We start from the raw sequence: 20,350 nt of genomic DNA on the forward strand, positions 1-20,350 counted from the left end.
GGTTAAGAGTAAATACCATCTGATGGCAGTTGCTGCTGGGGGGACAGATCTCAGTACTGGGGCAGAGCTGGGCCCTATGCAGTGCTAAATTGGACTGAAACATCCTGGCTCTATGGCTCTCATGGCCCTCAGCCTCCAGGGGTGTATGCAGCAGTGTGTGCTCTGTGCTCTATATGCAGTGCCTTGCCAGTGCCATAGTCGGGGCCACCTCGGGGCAGCAGTGAGGGCAGCTGTGCCCAGGGAACCCCACAGCGGTCAACAGTGGTGTCCCTGCCCTCAGTGGGGACTCATTGCAGAGAATGCAGTTCTGCTGGGCTTTGCCTTTTCTGCTTTCCCTCCCCGGTCTGTTGTGTCCCACCTTGCTCACACGGGGCCCAGATGCACAGCTGCACAGATGAGCTGCTCACCCCATGGCTCTGTGTGGTGCACATGGAGAAGTACAGCTGACAGCATTTCCATCCTACTGCCAGAGAAGTGCAGGGGAGGAAGAACGTCCTAAAAGCAAAAGAAAAGAAAAAAGGGAAACAAAAGAAGTTCCTGGAGTTGCTTACCAAAAAGCACTCTGATGCTCAGGGAAGGTGCTGCTGAGATAGTGCAGGCAGTCCCTGCGGCCAGAACCCAGACCTAAGGGCTCTGCCTGCAGGCTCAGGCTGGAGGCTGAGCCCCAGCCCAGGCTCACAGCTTTTCCCACCACCCGTGACTGGGCAGCCACTTACCCTATCAGTATCTGCGAGCACCAATAAATGGGAGCTGCTGGCAGGCAGTGTGGCTGTGGTTGTACAGCACTTCTGCCCCAGAGACCACAGCGGGAAGCGCAGCGCTGCACCACAGCTGTGTATGCTGGGCTCTGTGAGGGAGGAGCTGCTCCTTTGGGTGCATGGGAGCTGCTGCTGCACTCCTCCATCTGCAGAGGGAACGAGCAGCTGGGTGGTGTCCCTGAGCAGGGCAGCGCTGGCAGAACATCCCCTGTGCACTTCTTAGCACTGCTGTGGGCTGTGCTCACACACTGCTGCCTGAGGAAGAGCCTTCCCTCCAGCACTGCAGATGAGACAAACTGCACAAGTCCTTCCCCAGAGCTTAATTACATCAAGCAGTAATTACTGTAATTCTTCTCAATTGGCTCTAATATAGTTACGGTGCTGCTCCTGTGCTGAATGCAGCCTGCCTGGACCCCGGTGGCTCCTGAAGGCCAGGGATGCTCCCAAAAGTCACAGCAGAACATGGGTTTGCATTTACTCAAAACCTGGATGGATCTAAATGTCCATTTGTTGTGATTTATTTTCGTAATGCTAATACATGGGGTTCTGGAGGAGTGGTGTGTTTGACAGCCACTGAACAGCGCGGGGAATAGAACTTTTCAGGCTATTACATTAATGCCAGGAAAAAGAAAAGTCACACTGTGTGAAAGCAGACAGTAACCACGCATGGGAAAGACACACAGAGTTAACCCTGGGGTGTTTGTGGGGCAGCAGAGCAGAACGGCCCCGTTGGGCAGCAGTGACACAGCAGTGCATTGTCACCTGTCCTTGGAGGCTGCAGCACTAGGGAGCAAAATGGGCAACGTTACTGCAGTAACTCCTAATCCTGATCAGCGGTTGGGTAATCTGACAGCAATAAGCTTGATAGAGTAAACTGTGATTGAGGTAAATGGAATTAGAACATAGGAGCTGCCAATGAGCGGCTCTCAAATTCAGTTACAGTCACAGCACTGCACACACAGGGCACCAAATCCCGGCCCCTGAACCGCTCCCAGCCTTCTGGGGAACGCGGGACCTCGCTGGTAGGAGTAGAACACACTGACAGTCGTAGCATGTAAATAAGAGTGAAAGGATGCCTGTAGGTACATCTCCACACAGTGCCTGGTCGCAGCGCAGCCAGCGAGAGCTGCTGGGTGCACACAGCTGTGCTGGGACATGGGCACAGTGCTGACTGTGTGGATGTGGGAGGAAGCACCAACACCACGCACAGCACAACATATGGGTGGGAAAAGCGACTTTATTGTGTCCTGCAGCAACATCGGCGGTCTGTAAGCAGGCATTACCACTCTCATGTCACACAGAAGCCAGCAGCCGTGGCCCAGCAGCCACGGGGGCACAGGGATGGGACACAGAGCACAGGGAGCAGCGCAGCCCCTCCTGGCCCTGCCCGGCTGTGTGCCATGCAGGAGGTGCTCGCTGTGTTCTCGTGCTCCTTTCAGCACACGTTGCTCACTGGCTCTCCCCTCCCAGCAGGAATACACATACATACAATAATCCATTTCTAAAACTTTTTTTTCGGGTGAAAAGACCTAATTTTTCCCTCCTGATCACAAGGCAAAACAGCAGTCTCCAAGCAGAACGATTCAGCTATCAGCATTAACTGTTAGTGTTATTGTGAAACCTCTTTGGTTATAGAATATTTCATTTAAAGCGAGATTATACAAAATAATTTCCAGCTAGAAATACACCCCTGGAATCTAAAAGCAATCTAAATTAACACACTCTCACAGGCTGGAGCTATACTGATAGGATTTGTAATTTGAGTATTTCCCCACATGATCTAAACAAAGTTATCAAAATTATATTAAGTAAATACATTTTGAGGAGTAGTAAACTTCTGAGAATCCTTAGAATATTAAAAGTAGAGTTCTGGAAGTAGCAGTAGTGGCCTAAAGGAAAAACCAACCGACACAGAGACCTCTAAATGCTCTCCATCGCCTTGAACTCGCTGAGCGCCTGCACCGGGCTGACGTGCTTCTTCTGGGACGCCCGCTTGATTTTGGTCTGGGTCTCGTCCTGCTTCTCCCTCTTGACCAGGGGCTTCTTCTCCGGAGCCTTCATCTTCCAGGACACGGCGGGGAGGTTGAGCGAGGCCATGCCCTGCGACTTCTGGTACTTGGTGGACGCCACGTAGGACGCCTTCACCGTCTGCACCACGGCGTTCATCAGGTTCTTGGCTGCCTGGATGAGGGACATGGCACTGTCCACCTGCCGGAGGAACAGCACAGTTACTCGAGGTGAAAGTGGCCGAGCAGCTCCACAGCGGTGCTGCAGGCTCTGCTGGAAGCAGCTACGGCTGCTCTGAATGGTTCTCCTCAGAATCTGCAGCCCAACGGCACGGCGATGTTCCCCTGCTGACCGAGGAGCACCATGCCTGCACACTGCTCCATGCTAATGGCAACCAAAGGCATTCGTGTTCCGCTGTTTGCTTTTGTGACTAAGCTTTAAAAGCAGCTTATTCTCTAACAAAATTAAAATCACGGTAATATCTTAATTACTGATAATAAACGTTTATATAAAGTTATGTTACAAAGGGAGGAACGCCGTGTTATCTTCAGCCAGGCCTGGAGCCCTATGTGAGGTGGTTCTACTGACAGGAGCTTAAAAATGAGAACTTTGGAAGCTGTAGTGTGTGGCTGATGGAGAGCCACACTGCAGGAGGTGAGGGCTGAGGTGTGTGCGGGCGAAGCGGGGCTGACTGCACTGTGGGCTTTGTGCAGGGCTGCTTCATCCCATCCACCACGCACAAGACCAGGACCTGCTGCTCATAAATACCAACGATCCTCAGCAGATGAGAGCTCAGCTCCCTCTCCACATTTAAACCGCAGCATGTGTACATCTAGGGAAGAGCTGGGGGAAAATCCAAGCAAAAAATGCCCAGCAGCAAACAGTGTGAGCAGGACTTGGAGGACTGCACGCTGTGTACCGTGGTGGCAATCTGAGCTGTGCCACGCAGCAAAGCATTGCCCTCCCCTGCCCCAGCCATCGCACTGCCAACGCTGCACTGCCTGCCACTACTTCACAGCGGGAGGAATCCCATCCATTGCACTGAAAGCAAGGAGGTGCTGTTCTAAAGGAGCTCTCAGATTGCTCAGGGTGCAGTGCCAGCTGCCTGGGCTGCGGCTCTGCCTTCACAAAATATTTGCTGCCTCAGGTTGGGGAGGACGCCGGCGCTGACGGAATTCCCTTGCAGACTCAAGGCCTTCCCCTGTAACCTGACAGAGCTGAACACAGCCCCAGCATCACTCAGCCCCATGGGCAGATTGGAGGGGAGCAGATAAAGCGGCAGATTAGATGGCAGATGCCTGCTCACACAACTCATTTATGGCAGGAGGGTATGTAAATTCTGAAGAAGCTGAATAATGGCAGTAAAACCCTGGAGTCCACATTACTGTGTAATGACACATCCACTCCTCTGACAGCACAATGCCTTCAGCCTCCCAGAGAGCAGCGCATCATGCAGCAGAGCTGCATGGCACCAAACATCCATCCTGCCCCATCTCATTCCATCCCATCCTCACCTCCATCTCCATCCCCATCCCAGGAGGTGGATGGGCAAAAGCACTGCAGGTTACACATAACCAACCAGGGCAAAGAATACAGCCGGGCACAGTGCATTCTGCTCTCCCCCTCCCAGAGAGCCACCTCAGCTCCCTCTTAGGAGGAAGTTTTTCAGGAAGGGCAGTGAAACAACTGCGTGCTACACAATGGCTGCAGGGCAGCCCAGGACAGAGTTCAGAGCTGCTGAAACCCCTGCACTGCTCAGGGCACGGCTGCTCAGAAATGTTAGCAGCTCTGGGGGCACTACAGGACCCCGTGTGCTCCAGGACTCTGCAGATACTCGGGTGGGTTCAGCTGCGCTGACTGAAGTGATTTAACCTTCCTGATAGTGAAATACCATCTGGAACAGCGGCAGATCGCACGGAGTAAAGCGAACCTGTCCTCAAACACTGCTGAGTATGGAAAAGAGAAGCATTCCCTTCTCTTTCTGTACTCTTTCTCCTTTCAAACATTAATGAGCAGTTGCTACCCTTGAGGAAAGAACCATGCAGAGCCACACCCCTACATACCCCAGACACGACGAGTTCCCCTCCGAGGTTCTGCACTTCGGCCTTCACTTTGCTGCAGATGTTGAGCTGGTGGCAGTACAGGGCGATGCGCTGCAGGTAGGCCAGCAGGTCCTGCTTGCAAGCTGAGTCTGGGCACTGCAGGGAGAGAGACAGCAAAGGTTGGCGTGGGGATGGGAGAGCTGCAGCTCAGCCACTCTAACTGCTGCACTTCTTAGCTTTGGCTTTCTGAAGTCAACTGTTCAATACGTGGCTAAATACACACAAACCCTACAAGCAGTAAATAGGGCAGTGGGAACCTGAGCTGCCCGGGAAGATAGGGAAGGCACCTGGCTCCTGCAGGCTGCTGAGCTGGCTCCCACAGCCTTCCCTCTGTGCTGGACAGAAGCAGCAGCAAGGACTGCAGATTCCAGGTAGCTGCTACTAACCCAGCCCCCATTCCTAGCCTTAAGTGCCATAAGCTAGCAGATGATAAACCCAACAGTTACCTGATGATATCCCACAAAACAGGTATTTTCCTGACAGCTGTTCCCACACTGCAGCAGTGTGGAAGTGAGATCTCTCACCTGGCACAAAATACAATTGCTCAAGTGCTTGCTGAAGCACTCAGCCATTCCATGGGAGTAACTTCTTCAGTTTTGCTTTTTCCAGCACCCCACATATTCACACAGGGAACCCAAACGCCCTCCAATGCCCCACAGCACTGCCCAGCACTTCCCAGTACCACCTCTGCACAACAAGCAGCTGCAGTGCCATCCCAGCTGTGGTGGGGACACAGCATCACCAGAGGTCGAACAGCACTGCCCACCCCACACACTGCACCCCAACACCGATGTGCTACGAGGCGCCGTCAAATGAAGACTGACCACAGAGATGGTGGGCTTGGAAAAATAACTTCACATGTGGTGGCGATTTGCTGCTTAAAGCCTTGCTGGCAGTCAGGCTTACTGCCTACTGCCTCATGGCCCATCCTCGCCTGCCAGAGAAAGGAAAAGCCCAGCTCTCTGAGCCTGCCTGCCACCAGGGACCTCCAGTTGAACACATCTTCTGGACAGAGCGCAGTGGAGGGTTGCAAAGAGCATCAGGGCCTGGAGCATCTTTTTTGTGGAGGAAGAGCTCTGGGGCAGCTCAGCGTGGAGGCACCTGTGACAACCCTGTGGTGCCCTGTGATACTGTGATTCTGTGGTCGGGGTGGCAGCAGTCACCTTCGTGCCCCCCAGCCAAGCTAAGGACACAGTGAGGCACCTGCAGCTCCCTCCTGGTTTCCATCAGCGAAGTGAAAACTGAATAACAAAGAGGTGAGGTCTGCTGGTTATTTTCTTAAGTGAATCAATAGCAGCCAGCAGTGCAAGATGTTTTAGAGAAAGCTCACAAACACTGTGGGCCAAAGAGCTAATGAAACCCTGCCATTAGCATTTGGGAAATGCTCTCCATCTCCCGAGCAGCTCAGCTAAGGCTGAGTGCTGACACATGCACACTGCGCTGTGGCAGGGGGTTGTGCACAGCTCAGGGTGCTGTATGGGTGGAAATTACTAAGAGCCTGCTGCGTGCTCACCTGTGGTGGCAGGAGGCAACCAAAGAGCAGTGGGGAAGTAAAAAATAGGACAGGAGATATTACTCAATAGTAGACATCAATATGACATGACTGGGAAACCCACAGCCTACAGGGTGTGCACTAATTCTGTGAGCAGAGCGGAGAATTCAGTTCAAAAACCAATGATGTCTGCAAAGAGACATTACCCAAGATAAAAGGCAGCACTCAAGGCCAGGCTGGATGTGGCTCTGGGCAGCCTCCCATCGTTACACAGCACCACAACGGGGTGGGTTTTCCCTTTCTAAGTATTTCTACATTAAAAAAAACAAAACGGAGAATCGCTGTCCTGCTGCAAATCATTTTCGTTTGTGTTGTACTCATAACTTCTTTACATTCTCCCATTCAAAACAAGCAGGCTGCTACTCTGAGTGAAGGATGGAATACCTCTATGGAAAGCTGCAGGCTGATGGCTAGATGCTTCTCAGCAGACATGAAATAGCTGGGATAACAGCTTTTATGGTTTTGAAGGCACTGTGTTGTAAAGCTGGCTGGCAGCAGGAGCTGGGAGCCCCAACATGCTCACACCAGGGCTGTGATTCACCACTGCCACGTGGCCTGCAGGACGCGAGGACAGCTCTGCTTGCTCACAGCCATGTGACAGGAAGGCAGAGTGGCTGCACGCAGTCCTCTGTCAGCTGTGTCTACATTACGGCGAGCTTCTACAGAGCATGTAAGCACATCTAATGAAATATGTAAGGAGGATGTATTAGCAGGGTGTGGAGTCACAAAAAAGCCATATTCCTGTCAAAGTGACTAACTGGGCTTTCCTGCTCGTTTTATCTCCTGACCTGTGCTTCATCTTTTACATTTCCACCGACTTGATGCCTACTAAAAGCAGCCATTTAGCCTTCCTCCTCTCTTTCAGCACTGCTCGGTGCAGAAACCCATACACCAGGTTTGTGTAAAACACATGAACTAGAAAAAGGAGCACTGTGAACTTTCAGCCCAAGATCCCCCACGGTCTCCAACACAAACTGCTCCTCGCCTCGTTTCCCTAAGGCAGCAATGGCACCTGATCCCCAGAAATACAGCTGGCAGAGTGCTACAGCAAGGAGCCCCATTTTAAACAACACTTTCCCACTTTTGCTCCTCATCAAACGTTTTTCACTGCACCATTAATACACTGAGGTGAGCACAAAGTCCTCCTGATGCAACACTTAATAGAGATCTGCATTACAAAGATTTAATTCCAGAGTAAGACGGCTTCATTAGAAGCCTGGAATTATCAATTACGTTCAGAGCAAGACTGAAAAGCAAGCAACAGCTGCACAAAGCACAGTTCATAGCAGTCATGATCTCAGACCTCACCTACTTGCCTTTCAGGGCACCTTCTGAAGGCAGAGCATTATTATGTCTGCTATTTGGGTGTGGACTGAGACCAAAGGTGTTTCTGCTTGGCCCAGCCCAGCTTGTGCAGTGGCACAGGATGCGTTGCAGAAACCCTGAGCTGGCCACGCTCAGTCCTTCAGAATTCTTTCCAAATTCTGTAGCACACAGCACAGCAGCTGCACCACAGCCTGCGATGATGCACAGCACCCAGCACTCCTGGCTCCACATCTCCATCAGCTCTGGCTGGACAGAAGGAATAATGCTGGCAGATCTGACATGAACGGTGAGGCCACCATTCATCCATGGGGCATTTGAAAATCCTTCAATATTAAAAAGCTGCCTCAGAAATAATATTACAGGTTGTGCAAATAGGCCACGTGCAGTAATTACAGCATGGCTACACAGCCTTGTCATTGCTTTGGGAAGTGTTGGGCAGCCCGAGCACGATGAAAACAACAGGAGCTGATTCAGCCCTGCTCACTTAGAGGCACTGGCCTGGCTGCTGCGTGGCACACAGCAGGGCTGTCAGATTGCAGGTGCTTGGTTGAAGCCAGGGAGCTGCAGGTTTCATGGCTGGATGAATCTGGCTGCTTACACTGCTGAGGGTGGCAGGAGAGCAGCAAGCAGGAGAAGAGTACCATGCAACTCTGGACATTCAGTTCAGAAAACCAGCCCGGACCTCACAAGTAAGCACACGTTGCATTCATCATGTCTGCAGTATGAAAGATCTGCTGTTGCTCATTTGTGCTGGAGGGTTATGAAAATGACCTCCAACTTACATGGTCAGCAATAGTGCGTCCCAGCTTGTCCATCCTTGACCCAGCCTCTGCAATCTTCTTGGCTGCACTAATCACATCTGATGTATTTTTCAGTGGACCTTTACCTCTGTAAAACAGAACGGATCACACCTCCTAGCATCAGAAAAACACAAGACTGAACAAGACACTGCACTTTCTATTGCTTATTACAGCACAAACACACCCGACAGCACAAATGAGGCTGCACAAGCAGGCAGGTCACAGGAGCAGCCATTACTGCCTCTTCAAGCACCTCCCAGGCAGATCCCCCCCGCAGCCTCTCCCCACGTTCAGATTAAATGCAGGAATAAAAACATCTTAAAACTTTACTGTTTCAAGCAAACTAATTATGATGAGAGATAACATTTTAGAAGACAGATTTGTAATTTGCATGGAACGCAACATCAAGTTTAAGAAATAGTGTTGTATGAAGTCTAGTAAATGGATTTCAAAAGCCATCAAAAAAACACTCTTTCTTTTGCAAATAACTGTGTGAGGAACTATTTTTGCAGCTCAGCAATACCAAGAAGCCCATAGAAGTTAATGTTGTAAAGAACTGAACAACTATATATATGTTTAGTTGCATATATATATATATATATACATATACATGTATTCTTTGGGACCAGATCACCCTGAAGAAATAAAGAATGCCAGGCAGTAACTGCATGCATCTACAGATCAATTTGAACAGTCATTACACCGCATCACTGCACAGCAACGCCTCTCCCAGGTTAACACCCAGCCTTTAACAGGTTAACATTTAAAGGAAATTACAAGAAGCAGGACTGCTAAAAAGGATCCCCATCTCAGGCAGTTCTGAAGGAAGGTGCTGTGTGCACAAATTAAGAAGACTCACCTGGTGAAGTCTGTCATTTCCATCATAATCATACACATTTGTTTTGCCAGAACAATTATATCATTACCGCTGTCATCCCATTTTGATACTTCAGCGTCCAATTTGCTCTTTTCTTCCTGGAAGCTCGCTACCTGCTCAGCAATCTTGGCCTTCTGCTCTTGAGGGAGCTGTGCCATGATAGCCTGAAAGAGAGAGCTTTCTCACAGAGCCTCCTCCAGCCGCAGTGCAGAAGGCCTTGTGGAACATTTCACTGATAACCAATTTAAGTTGTGTAGATGGGGGATAAAACTTTAATAGCAATCCTCTACCTAGGGGGTTTCCAAAATGATTTCCTTCCATTTTGAACACAAAGTTTATGCTGTATGAATTACTACCAGCACTAAAGAAGAAAAAATGCCCGGACAGACAAACTGACATCCAAAGCACAGGCGTCTGCATGGCAAAACTGTGAACTCCAACCATGTTTGCCACATGTTACCATCCATCAAAGAACAGCAGCACGGCGAGGAGGGACTTGCCTCTTCTCTAAATGAAAGAGTTTTGGAAGGAGGATCCACGTGGGTATCTTTCAGTGTTGTAATGCACAAAGGAAATATTATGGATCTGGCAAAAAATGCTATTTTGAAACATGAATGCTGAGAAAAGTGCAAGTGGAAATAAAGAATATGTGCTTACTCCTGCATAAAATCTACTAGCATAGGTTTATGGCCTGTACGAGCCTCAGTGCCTTTGCCTTCATAAATACTGGGAGCATTGGTGCCTCCAGCAGCAGGTGAAAAGGAGCTTTAGGGTGAAATGCATCTGGCAGCACCGTGCTGAAAGGTGAATGAGAAATGTCTGCATGTAAGTAGGAGGGGAGGCGCACAGAATGGAGGGTGCAGCCCCAGGAGGGAGAGCACAAAAGCACTCGGAGTTTGCAGGGCTCCAAAGCCAATGTGGCAGTTTGATAAATAAGGCCTCACCACTCCTGTCTGGCTGTGGGCAAAAAGAGCCTTCAGAAAAATCTTTTGTGGCACTTGCCCAAGAGGATAAATTGCTATTGATCCAGAAGGGAGCACGTCAAGCAAGAACACAGGTAAGGCCTGCTTTTCCTTCCATGTACCAATTTTAAGCTATCACCTGTTAATGATTATGCATTACGTACCAGTGCTTTCATTTTTAACAGTCATAGGAAATTCACTTAGTTTAAATTACTTCATTTTCCAGCTGCTTTCCACATCGCCTTGATTAAAGGCCCAGTGGCCAAACGTCTGCATAAGAAGACCTTTTGTAAAAACTGCCTGAGCTGCAAAGTTTCATGCCCACACAGTCAGTATTTGCCTGTTGTAACTAAGAGCCACACGACCCAATTACCTGTCCTGTATGTTACTGCACACACTCCTTGCCTAACTAAAGGGCAGTGCCTACAGTGTCTAGTTTAGGTTGGAAGTCAGGGGGAAGTTCATAGAATCATAGAATCACCAAGGTTGGAAAAGACCTAAAAGATCATCCAGTCCAACCGTTAAGTTCTTCACTATGAGAGTGGTGAGGTGCTGGAACAGCTGCCCAGAGAGGCTGTGATGCCCCGTCCACCCCTGGAGGTGTTCAAGGCCAGGCTGCATGGAGCCCTGGGCAGCCTGGGCTGGTATTGAATGTGCAGGTTGGTGGCCCTGCATGTGGCGGGGGGTTGCAGATTCATGATCCTGGAGGTGCCTTCCAACCCTGGCCATTCTGTGATTGTGTGTGATTCTCTGGAGCAGCTCATCAGTATGAAAAGCATTCTGATCTTTCAGAACGCCTACAACAACACACAAGTGTTCGTGCCATCCGTCCACCAGCACTGCTGCATCTCACTTGAACTCCTTTTCCAAAGGAAACTGGAAACAGAACGGCTGCTTTCTGATCTGACGTTTCCACCAACATTTAACCTGGATCTTCAATACGAGCTGAGCTGCTTCTTGAAAGCAGGACAGGCTCTGCTAACACACCGACTTCTTCCTTACCCTTGCACTTTGTCCAGCAATGAGTTGGTCATCTTCTGTCTGAATGCTTGTTCTGCTTCGGACGTCGAAATCCTCCGTCTCGAAGTCGGAATCATCCAACTCCTCGGGGGTCTGAGGGGAGAGAAGTGCACCAAGATCAGACAGCAGTTTGAATGGCTCTAAAACCAAAGAGAACGCCGTGCTTGTGAGAATGGAAACAAACAAAGGTAAGAATGACTCAATGTTCTGAGCAGGAAGGTGCATCAGGCCTGAGTGTGGAACGCACAGCTGAGTGCTCATGTTAAACACGGTAGAAATCCCCCAAATTACTGAGCAGTCACTGAACATCTGAGATTTGTCAGAGGACACAAATGCACAGAGGAGCTGAAATACAGAAAAAGTCTTTCCAAAATGAACATCACCTTTTGCAACTTTGATAAATGTAAAAGCTTCGCTTGACATTCTGAAGCTAAAATTACATACAACTTGAAGCCCTGGTTCACAACCACAGACGTCTTTAGCACAATTATGAATCAAAGCATCGACTGAATTAACAACAGACAAAATGTATCGAAATTTAGTCTTATCCCCCAGGAGAAACTTAAAATTTTTAGCTAGTGAGGGCCAGCTTTTATGCTGTAGGCTAAACCCAGCTGACCTACTTCCTGCTCGCCTCGAATTTATTTTTGCTACTGCCAGTCTATGGCTGGCAACATTTTTACAAAGCTTATCAGTTCAAACAGCATGTTTGTTAACATACTGCATGCATCTCTGCTAAGAACTTGATGGTAATTCTGCAGAGCTGGATCAACAAAGAACTTTGCTCATCAATGCCACGAACTGTGATCAATAGACAAAACGCAAACAAAGTCCTTGCTCTTCAGGTTTCTTTCCCATGCTCAATTTCATAAACTTGTTCCTTGACACTGATGCAGACATCTCATAATATACTTAAAATATAAACACTTATGAAAAGAGTTGCAAAAAAGCAGAGATGGCTGAGCGTGCTGACAACTGAGACGCAGACTATTTGGGCCCCAGCTGCTGCCCATGCCTTTAAGAACTGGGCAGGGACGTACAGTGCTGAGTACATCGGTGTATCAGTGTTTTAAGAAAAGGGTAAAAATTCCCCCAAACCCATTCTGCCACATCTTTAGGAAGATGCTGACAATGCCAGAGCCCCTTCTCTTCCTGTCCGTCCCACAGCCCGGGGGCAAAGACTCTTCTGGGGCTGACAGGAGGTTGCCTGGGGACCAGAGGGCAAAGAGCTTTGTTTCAATAACTACAGAGAGAGTGAGATTTTACTTCTGAAAACAGGCTGCAGAAGCACAAAAGTCAGGTAAAGAAATTACTTTTCCTTCTGGTTTCCAAGCAGCAAGCCCCGGGGCTCAGGGTCAGCCAGCGTGCTGCCCCAGCCATGCTGTGCAGCATCCTGCTGCCGGGCGGCCGTGCCTGCGCTCAGCCAGAGCCCCCGGCCTGTGGAAGTGGGGGTTCTGCACCTTCTCTTTTATCTAAGTGCATTCCACACCTTACAGCCCTCTGGACAACAAATAACAACACCTTGACTTTTTTTATAGGTTGCCAATGTGTCAGCAGTGTGCTGCCGCCAGCGACTGGCACCCTGACATCAGCAACAGGGGGAAATGTCAGCAGTCCTGGCACTGCCAGCTCTGCTAATTACTGCCGACGTGCAATTGGCAGCCCTGCTCCCATGTCCTGAATAACAAGGACTCTAGCAGGGGGTGAATCCAATTAGCTCGTCTGCGGAGCAGGAAAGCACTGATATCTTCATATAATGTTGGCTCTCTATAAATCCCGAGCGTAAATACAAGAGAATTATACGGAGAGCACATATGTGGCTGTCAGCTTTTCTTCTGATTTTCTATCTGATTCTTTGCTTTAAGCAGCAAACATGGAAGACAGAACTGCAATGGTTACTGTAATCACATATGTTGTGGGGCTGTGCGCTGTCAATCTACCGAGATGCATCTGCATGGGTTGTTGCTGTGAAAGACACGGCGAGTTCAGCTGCGAGGCATTCAGCTTGGAGTCGGGGGGCACAGGGGAAAGCAAACGAGGAATAAAAGCTCCTCACTTCTGTTTGCTGCGCCTGGCTCCTGCCCCTCTTCTCCATGCTGCTCTAGAGATCTGCCCGTAGGCCGGCCTCAGCCAGAGCTGTGCTCTGCATCCCTCCAAACAACTGCAGCAGCTCCTCTGCCCCTTCGCTGCTGCCCCCAGGTCTGTGAGCCGCTCTCTTTTTAACGAGGTTAGCCAATTAATGAATACAAGCTATAGAAACCTGGAGAGAACTACAGACTGAGCTCCTCTAAACCCATTTTCAGCTAACCAGCATTAATTCTCAAAATTTACTTAAGAAAGAAACATTAAGCTTTACTTTGAGGCTCTTAAACCATGAAAAAGCATCTACAGTAGGAATTCACCCGCAATTGTTAAATCAAAGGTCACTGATTTAGCACATTAATAAACGAGGCATTAACATGATTTTATAAAAGATGCGTGAAGGGTATTTAGCATCACCACTCAAGGCTATCATTGATGCTCAGATCTGTTTAATGAATCTGAGTCAACACGCACTTCTGAAGTACTCCACAGAGTGATTAGCACTTTTTAAGACTGAGAACGTTAACATGAGCTAAATGAAAATCTTACGCTGTCTGCTTGGAATAAAATTGATGTGTTGTAACTGGGGGAAAGTGAGCAGAGACTGAAAGCAGCTGAGGTAAGTGACACTCACTCTGATCATCAATACAGCCTTCCGGATATCTCTGATTCCATCGTACACCAGTCGCGAAGCATCGATAAATTCATTTTCATCCATTGGCTGAGCAGGGTCTGAACTCAGAGCTTCCACAGCAGCTTCTACTTGCTCAGTAAACCGTGGCATAACTGTATTAAGAGCACAGAAGAGCCGTCATTTCCAACCCAGTAACACAGATACCCTCATAGGTGAGGTGTGCTGTTAACTGTTGCTGGAAAGTGTGCAATAGTTCCCTTTTAATTGGAAACATTTCTTACAAATGAACACCAACACCATTGCTTCAGTCCTATCTCCACTGCACTTTGTGTTTATTCTGCTGCTACTTGTTTTCTTCCCCCACACACAGTGAAAAGTTTATCCCACCCTCCTAGTGCACAAAGAGCAAAGTCCTGGGGAAGCAATTACAGTCTATGGGATACAACGTTAAGCACTTGTTTAACATTCCTCTAGACACTGTGGGGACACGTTACCATCACCAGGACGGGGCTGAGCAAGGCACTGAGCAGGGCAGCCTGCACCTCTGTGCCCCAGGAAGAACATCTCAGAGCCATCTGCAGTCTGTTTGGCTCCTCAGTGCCACCTGTGATTCTTCATCAAAATTGTAATTAAAACAAAAACAGCAACTGATCCTTAGCATAGCACTCATTGAAGCGCCCAGAACCATTTCTGACCCTAGATGGATGTTACCAGCCAGTTCACAGCAACACCCACATTTACTCTATGGCACGGGGGACTGGGACCTACAGTGCTTCTTTTTTGTATAGCTTGTAAATGCACACTCATTCTGCTGGGGCAATGCAGCAGAAACCCTTCCAGATCGTGGTACAGCACTGCAAGATGCCCGGCGTGCCCACAAGCCCTGGCTTGCTGTCTGGGACTCATTCCTGGCACTGCCACCTGGCTCGGCTCAGGCTGACAGCCAGCACAGCCAGGGAGACCTTTTGTGCTGCTGAGTTTTAAGCCAGTCAACAAAGCAAAATTACTTTTCTCATTTTGCAACAGCTCTGCAAATAACTCCCACTAATTTTCATTACAGTATGTAAATGGAGTGTTTAACAGGTTTCACGGGCACGCTGCTGTCCGTTTGCCCACCCACTTGGAAGCAGCGTGAACCCAGGGTCCTGGAAGAGCTGCCTTACCTGTGTTGGACAGCAGCTTCGTGGCTTCCAGCACCTTCTCGGTGTAGACTCCAGGTTCGTAGTTATCCATTTCAGAGGTGACAACATGAATGACTCGAGCAGCACGTCCTCGAATTGCACCAGCTGTGCGGTCTAAACCATCAACATCTTTTTCTTGGAGAGCAATGACACATTTGTTTACATCTTCTAAAATATGGTTCTCTGGTGGTAAAAGAAGGAGGATTTAGATGGTAATATCTTCTTTTCTGTCGTGTACATCAGCATTACAATTTCTCAGCGTGTGACCTGCTCTAAAAAACCTCCAGCTAGTTGCTGTAAAGCATTAATTTTTAAGCTTGCTACAACCAGCAAACAGCTGTCTGTCCAAACCAAGAACCAGCGGTCCGCTCATCTGGAGGCATCCAAACCTCTCGTCCCCTTTCTGTACTCAACTTTGCCAACACAAAAGCTGGCTTCAGCTGCAGCTTCCCTCAACTCGTTTCTCCCCATACCCCAGCTCTGGGCTGCCAAAGCCCTTGTTCCAAATACCTGCAAGCCACTCCCGCTGTCATTGCACGTACGTGGCCCAGGCCACACCTCACCCACTGATGCCCTGACAGACAGGGGCACTGGGTGCACGTTTCTGGCCTCCTACATAGAGTTCTCCTACAACCACACACCATGGGATGGTATCACACTGTTAGCCCTCTGCACACATTAAGACAGGTAACACGTGCACTGATTTATGCCAAAAGTGTTCCAGCAGTGGAGTACTCACTGCCTCATAAGAAAACAGAAAGCCATAAAACCTCCTTTTGTAATTTGCTTTAAGAAAATACATTCTAATAGACATGTTTTCCTTTGCTCATCAAGCTCAAGAGGTTCCAAATGAGTAAAAACCCTCAAGAGATTTCTGAAAATGCCTGGAGAGGTTTGGGTGCTCATCAGCACACACCTACCCAGAACTCACAAACTCTGCTCTTACAAACTCTGTCAAACACTTCTTTGATACATCAGGAGCAATGATTTGACACTGCAATCCAACATCGTAAGATGCCTCCTTGGAAGCATCCCTGCTTTGTCCCTTAGATCATTTCCAGCTTCTATTCCCTGTTTTGCACGAGCTGGGAGAGATGAGCAGCACATGGAGCTGAGGGAGGATTCGTAAGAACTGGCTGGAAGGACTGCTGCTGGAAGAGCTCTGCCCAATTTACATAAAATTAGCAGAGCCAGATGCAACACTGCCAGACCTGCGTAAGCAGCCTGGACAAACAGTGCACTTGTGAAACACCTCCGAAGGAACTCAGCCTGCAGAAGTTCAGCTGAGGGCAGGATGTGGCCCTACAAGAGGAAAGTGCAGGTTTGTTAGTGATCTGACAATTCAGTGAGCAGGCAGCCGTGCTGCAACAGCCCCGGCAAGGAGCACGCACAGGCTCAGAATTAAAGCAAGAGACAGCCCTGCAAGTTACAAAGGCGAAGAGAAAAGCATCAGTGTCAGGCCAAATAACACAATGTTTATTGCTTGAGTTCCTAAAAGAATAAAGTAAGCCACAGATCATTTAAGAGCTTCTCCAGATGATATGGGCTTTAATAAAGGGCATGGGCGAAACGAGAACTGATGTTCAAATGCTGCCGACCACTCAATGCCTTCTGCAGATGCAAAACGCCAGAAGGATGTGAGAGGAAGCCTGCAAAGCTGTGGGGAAGCGCAGGACTGTCAGAGGCATCCACTCTGCTCCTGCTCTGCAGCTGGGTGACAGGAGATGAGATGTGACGCCGCTCCGTGCTGGCAGTGCACACACTCCTACCTGTCCTACAGGCACACAGGCCATGGGTGTCCGGCACCAAATGCCATCTGCTGAGGCCAAGGTGCAGGGCAGGGAAATGCTGACACATGGGTTCAGCACCACCACCTTCAGGGACGTTACAGAGCTGTCCTACATCAGCCTTGGTGCTGCTGAGCAGGAGAAAAATCTCACAGCAACAGAAGGTAACACAGAACGGAACACCGGCAGCAGCAAAGTGATCTCATCCTACTGAAGTAAGCACAGGGAAAAATGGATTGGTGACAAGCTAAGAGAAGGTAAGAGGACAGGCCATGTCTTCCTAGTAGAAAATATTTTTAGAGCAAACCAGGACATTCAGAGAACTGTGAAAAGCTACGAGAATTCAAGCCCCTGTGACTGTCCATCCTCATTCCAGCACCACAGTGCACCTTCAGCTCCCCACCAAAGGGCTCAGGAATGCCTTTTGTAAATACCTTAACAAGGCTGACATGGGGGTGCTGGGGGTTAAAAGAGGACCAAAATATAAAAGCAAGTTCCCAAGTTTAAGTCACAGATGTAATTCTGCTTTTCTACCACGTTCCCATGGATGGTCTCAGAACCATCTCCATGCTGGACCTTTTCTTGACAAGGGACATTGGAGAAACTAGGTGAAGACAAGGTGCCAGCAGATGTGGTTACAAACACTTGCACGTTCATACACTTAAAAGCAGTTTTCATTTTGCAATAAGGACGATCAGTGTGACCACAAGTCTTCATCCAGAGGCTCTTAAGAAACAGCTCCATCACGATGGGCAATCTCCAGCTCAAACCTCCATCAGCACCACAACAGGAGGCAGCATCTGGAATGGTTTTGAAGAGGGTCCTGAAGGAGAACCAGGGGACTTCAGAATACTGGATTTGATTTTTTACACAGTGCTACCAGCAACTGAAGGACAGAATCAGTGGGAACCACAGGCAGAGTGCTAGGGGATGGGACTCATCAGGGGACAGGAATCACAAGAGGTACTGAAGAGCTCTGAAATGAGGAATAACGAACAGGCACTGCAGTCAAGGAGACGACTGAGGAGGCACAGGACAGAGGTCTGTACACTTACACACAGCATGAAGGGAAAAAACCCTTCCCACCTTCTGCAACTGGGGCATCAACTGGAGCAAATAGGTGATGTGTCAAAAATAAGGAGGATCTTCACATGGAGCACAGCTAAGGCTGTGAATTGTGCACAGGATGCTGGAGATGTCAAAGGGTGATAATGGCTGAAAGAGCAACTAACACGAGCGTACAGAGAAAAGCCTGTCAAGAACTGTTCAGAAGGCATCACCTCTGTTGCTGGAGCTCCCTGGACTGCCAACACTCGTGGCTGGGAGCGTTTGGGGAGGATCCTTAGTCTTTAGGGGTCTTCTGTCACTAATTTCCTAGGCCCTAACAATTAGCCACTGCCAGACCGTTGTCCATCCTAACAGAGCCTTTCTCATGCTGTGCTCTTCGTAAAGCCAACCTCAACACTGCACAGTCAGGTGTCCTCATCCTGCACAACAATCCGCTATCACCTAAAATGAATGTCTCTCTCATCAAACCTTTTCTTAACTATAACAACTCTAGCATAAATGGATCAACAAAGCATGAGTTTTATGCTGGGCATTGCAGGAATGTGATGCTGTACACAAACACACAGGCTGCAACAACGCTTTTATTTTGCTTACATCCCAGTTAGCAATCTATATAAACCCCACTGTGCTCAAAGATCCCAATAACCCCAAAGGGAACCTGGCATTAATCACAGCCATCACCATTTTATCCAAAGACACGTTTCGACTTTTAGCAGAGAACTGCAGCAGTGGCATTTATATGGAAAGCATTTATCAAAGTTCAAACAAATAACACTCGAAGCAATATTTATTGCTTTAATATTTTTCAAACGCCTCTCTGATAAGGCAGCAAACACAAACAATGGCTGAAGGCACTCGAGCATCTGAAGCAGTCTCTAAGTGTGAGCGTGGCATTTCCACAGCCTCGCACACGGGGCAGGAAAGCGGCCCCCTGAGTCAGACAGTCGCTGCCCCAGGACAGAAATGCCTGCTGCCGAGGCCCCGCAGCTTTTAGAGCCGTTCAGGAGCAGGGCAGCACCACTGCCCCCTCAGAGGTACCCATCTCACGAGGGGGCTGCACAAGGAAGGCGACCACTCGGTCCCGCTGCTCCGACCCATTCTGAGCCCCACCAGCAGGCAAACACAGCCAGGCGGCTTCCAGCGGGCTGCAGTTCTGCAGAATAACAGCCTTTTCTCTTTAAAATGTTTTGTACGCTCGTGGACAAACTCCAAATGGAGCCATGAACTTCAGCACACAATTCTCTCTAAATATATTTCCCCAGAAATAGGCTCCTCACAGCTGTGCAATTTCAGCTGCTGCTGCAACGAAGAACACGCAGAAAGATAACGAGAACGAGGACGTTCAATTGCCGAGTAAGCTTCTGCTAACTCACTGCACACAAAGCTTTTACTCAGAACCCAGGGCATAAAACACACACGATAATACTGATAACTCTTTGTTATCTGTATTTTCACCTGCACTTTCTAGATACGCTCGCTCGGTGCTTCCGATCCCACACATCCTCCCGTGAAATATCGCTTTACGACTTGGCTTTCTAGGTCACTGGAGATGCTCCAGTCTGTTTGCACCAGGAAAATTAGGCCCTGGGTTTGTAGTGGCAATTTGTGAAAGCTAGTGCAGCCACAACTCATGTGTTATAGCTCTGTGTCCTCTGACTCAAGTGGAATTAGAGGACGTGAAAATAAAAATGCCCCTATTATTTCTAGGTCACAGCAGCTACTAGTGGGTCTTTATCATCTGATGCTGATAAAACAGGTTATCTTGGCAAGCACTGTGACAAATGGAATTATTAATGTATTGTGATAAGTATCTGATCTTCCTTAAAAACATTAGTAAAACTGACGTGATTAAAACTATTCACAGAAAGCTTTCTATATGAACAGTTTTAATTAACTTGTACGATTATGGCTGGATATTAATTTTTCATGAGGTAAGAAGAGTCCGAGGTGAAGGGAGGGATTCTGCTTTCTGCAGTCTGTACTGAACGCTCCCATTTCCTGCTGCGCCGCTGCTCGCAGTGCGCTCTGCCTCCAGGAGCTCCATGCAATCCGTGCCAAGCTCACCAGCAACTGCAGACCCAGAGATTCAAAGCGCCTCTCGCTATATTTGAGCCGATCTGTCTGCTGACATGTAAATATATACATTTATGCATGCTCACTCTGTAAGAGCAATGACAAGTTTCTAGAGTACCTG

At 48.7% G+C, this 20,350-nt stretch overlaps 1 protein-coding gene across 1 annotated transcript in view; it reads right to left on the minus strand.

Annotated features, from left to right (window-relative positions):
• Positions 1–1,977: 1,977 nt before the first annotated feature.
• The window catches only part of CTNNA1 (catenin alpha 1), a 106,432-nt gene continuing 88,059 nt past the window's right edge, over positions 1,978–20,350 (minus strand). The window contains exons 12-18 of the mRNA XM_048961083.1: positions 15,284–15,484; positions 14,121–14,272; positions 11,387–11,497; positions 9,405–9,586; positions 8,528–8,633; positions 4,829–4,963; positions 1,978–2,966 (exon numbers count right to left, since the gene is read on the minus strand). Of these exons, the coding sequence (XP_048817040.1) occupies positions 2,679–2,966; positions 4,829–4,963; positions 8,528–8,633; positions 9,405–9,586; positions 11,387–11,497; positions 14,121–14,272; positions 15,284–15,484 (1,175 nt within the window). The 3' untranslated portion in view covers positions 1,978–2,678. The remainder of the gene's footprint in view (positions 2,967–4,828; positions 4,964–8,527; positions 8,634–9,404; positions 9,587–11,386; positions 11,498–14,120; positions 14,273–15,283; positions 15,485–20,350) is intronic.

The sequence above is a fragment of the Lagopus muta genome, chromosome 14 (assembly GCF_023343835.1).
Source record: "Lagopus muta isolate bLagMut1 chromosome 14, bLagMut1 primary, whole genome shotgun sequence".
Classification (NCBI taxonomy): domain Eukaryota; kingdom Metazoa; phylum Chordata; class Aves; order Galliformes; family Phasianidae; genus Lagopus; species Lagopus muta.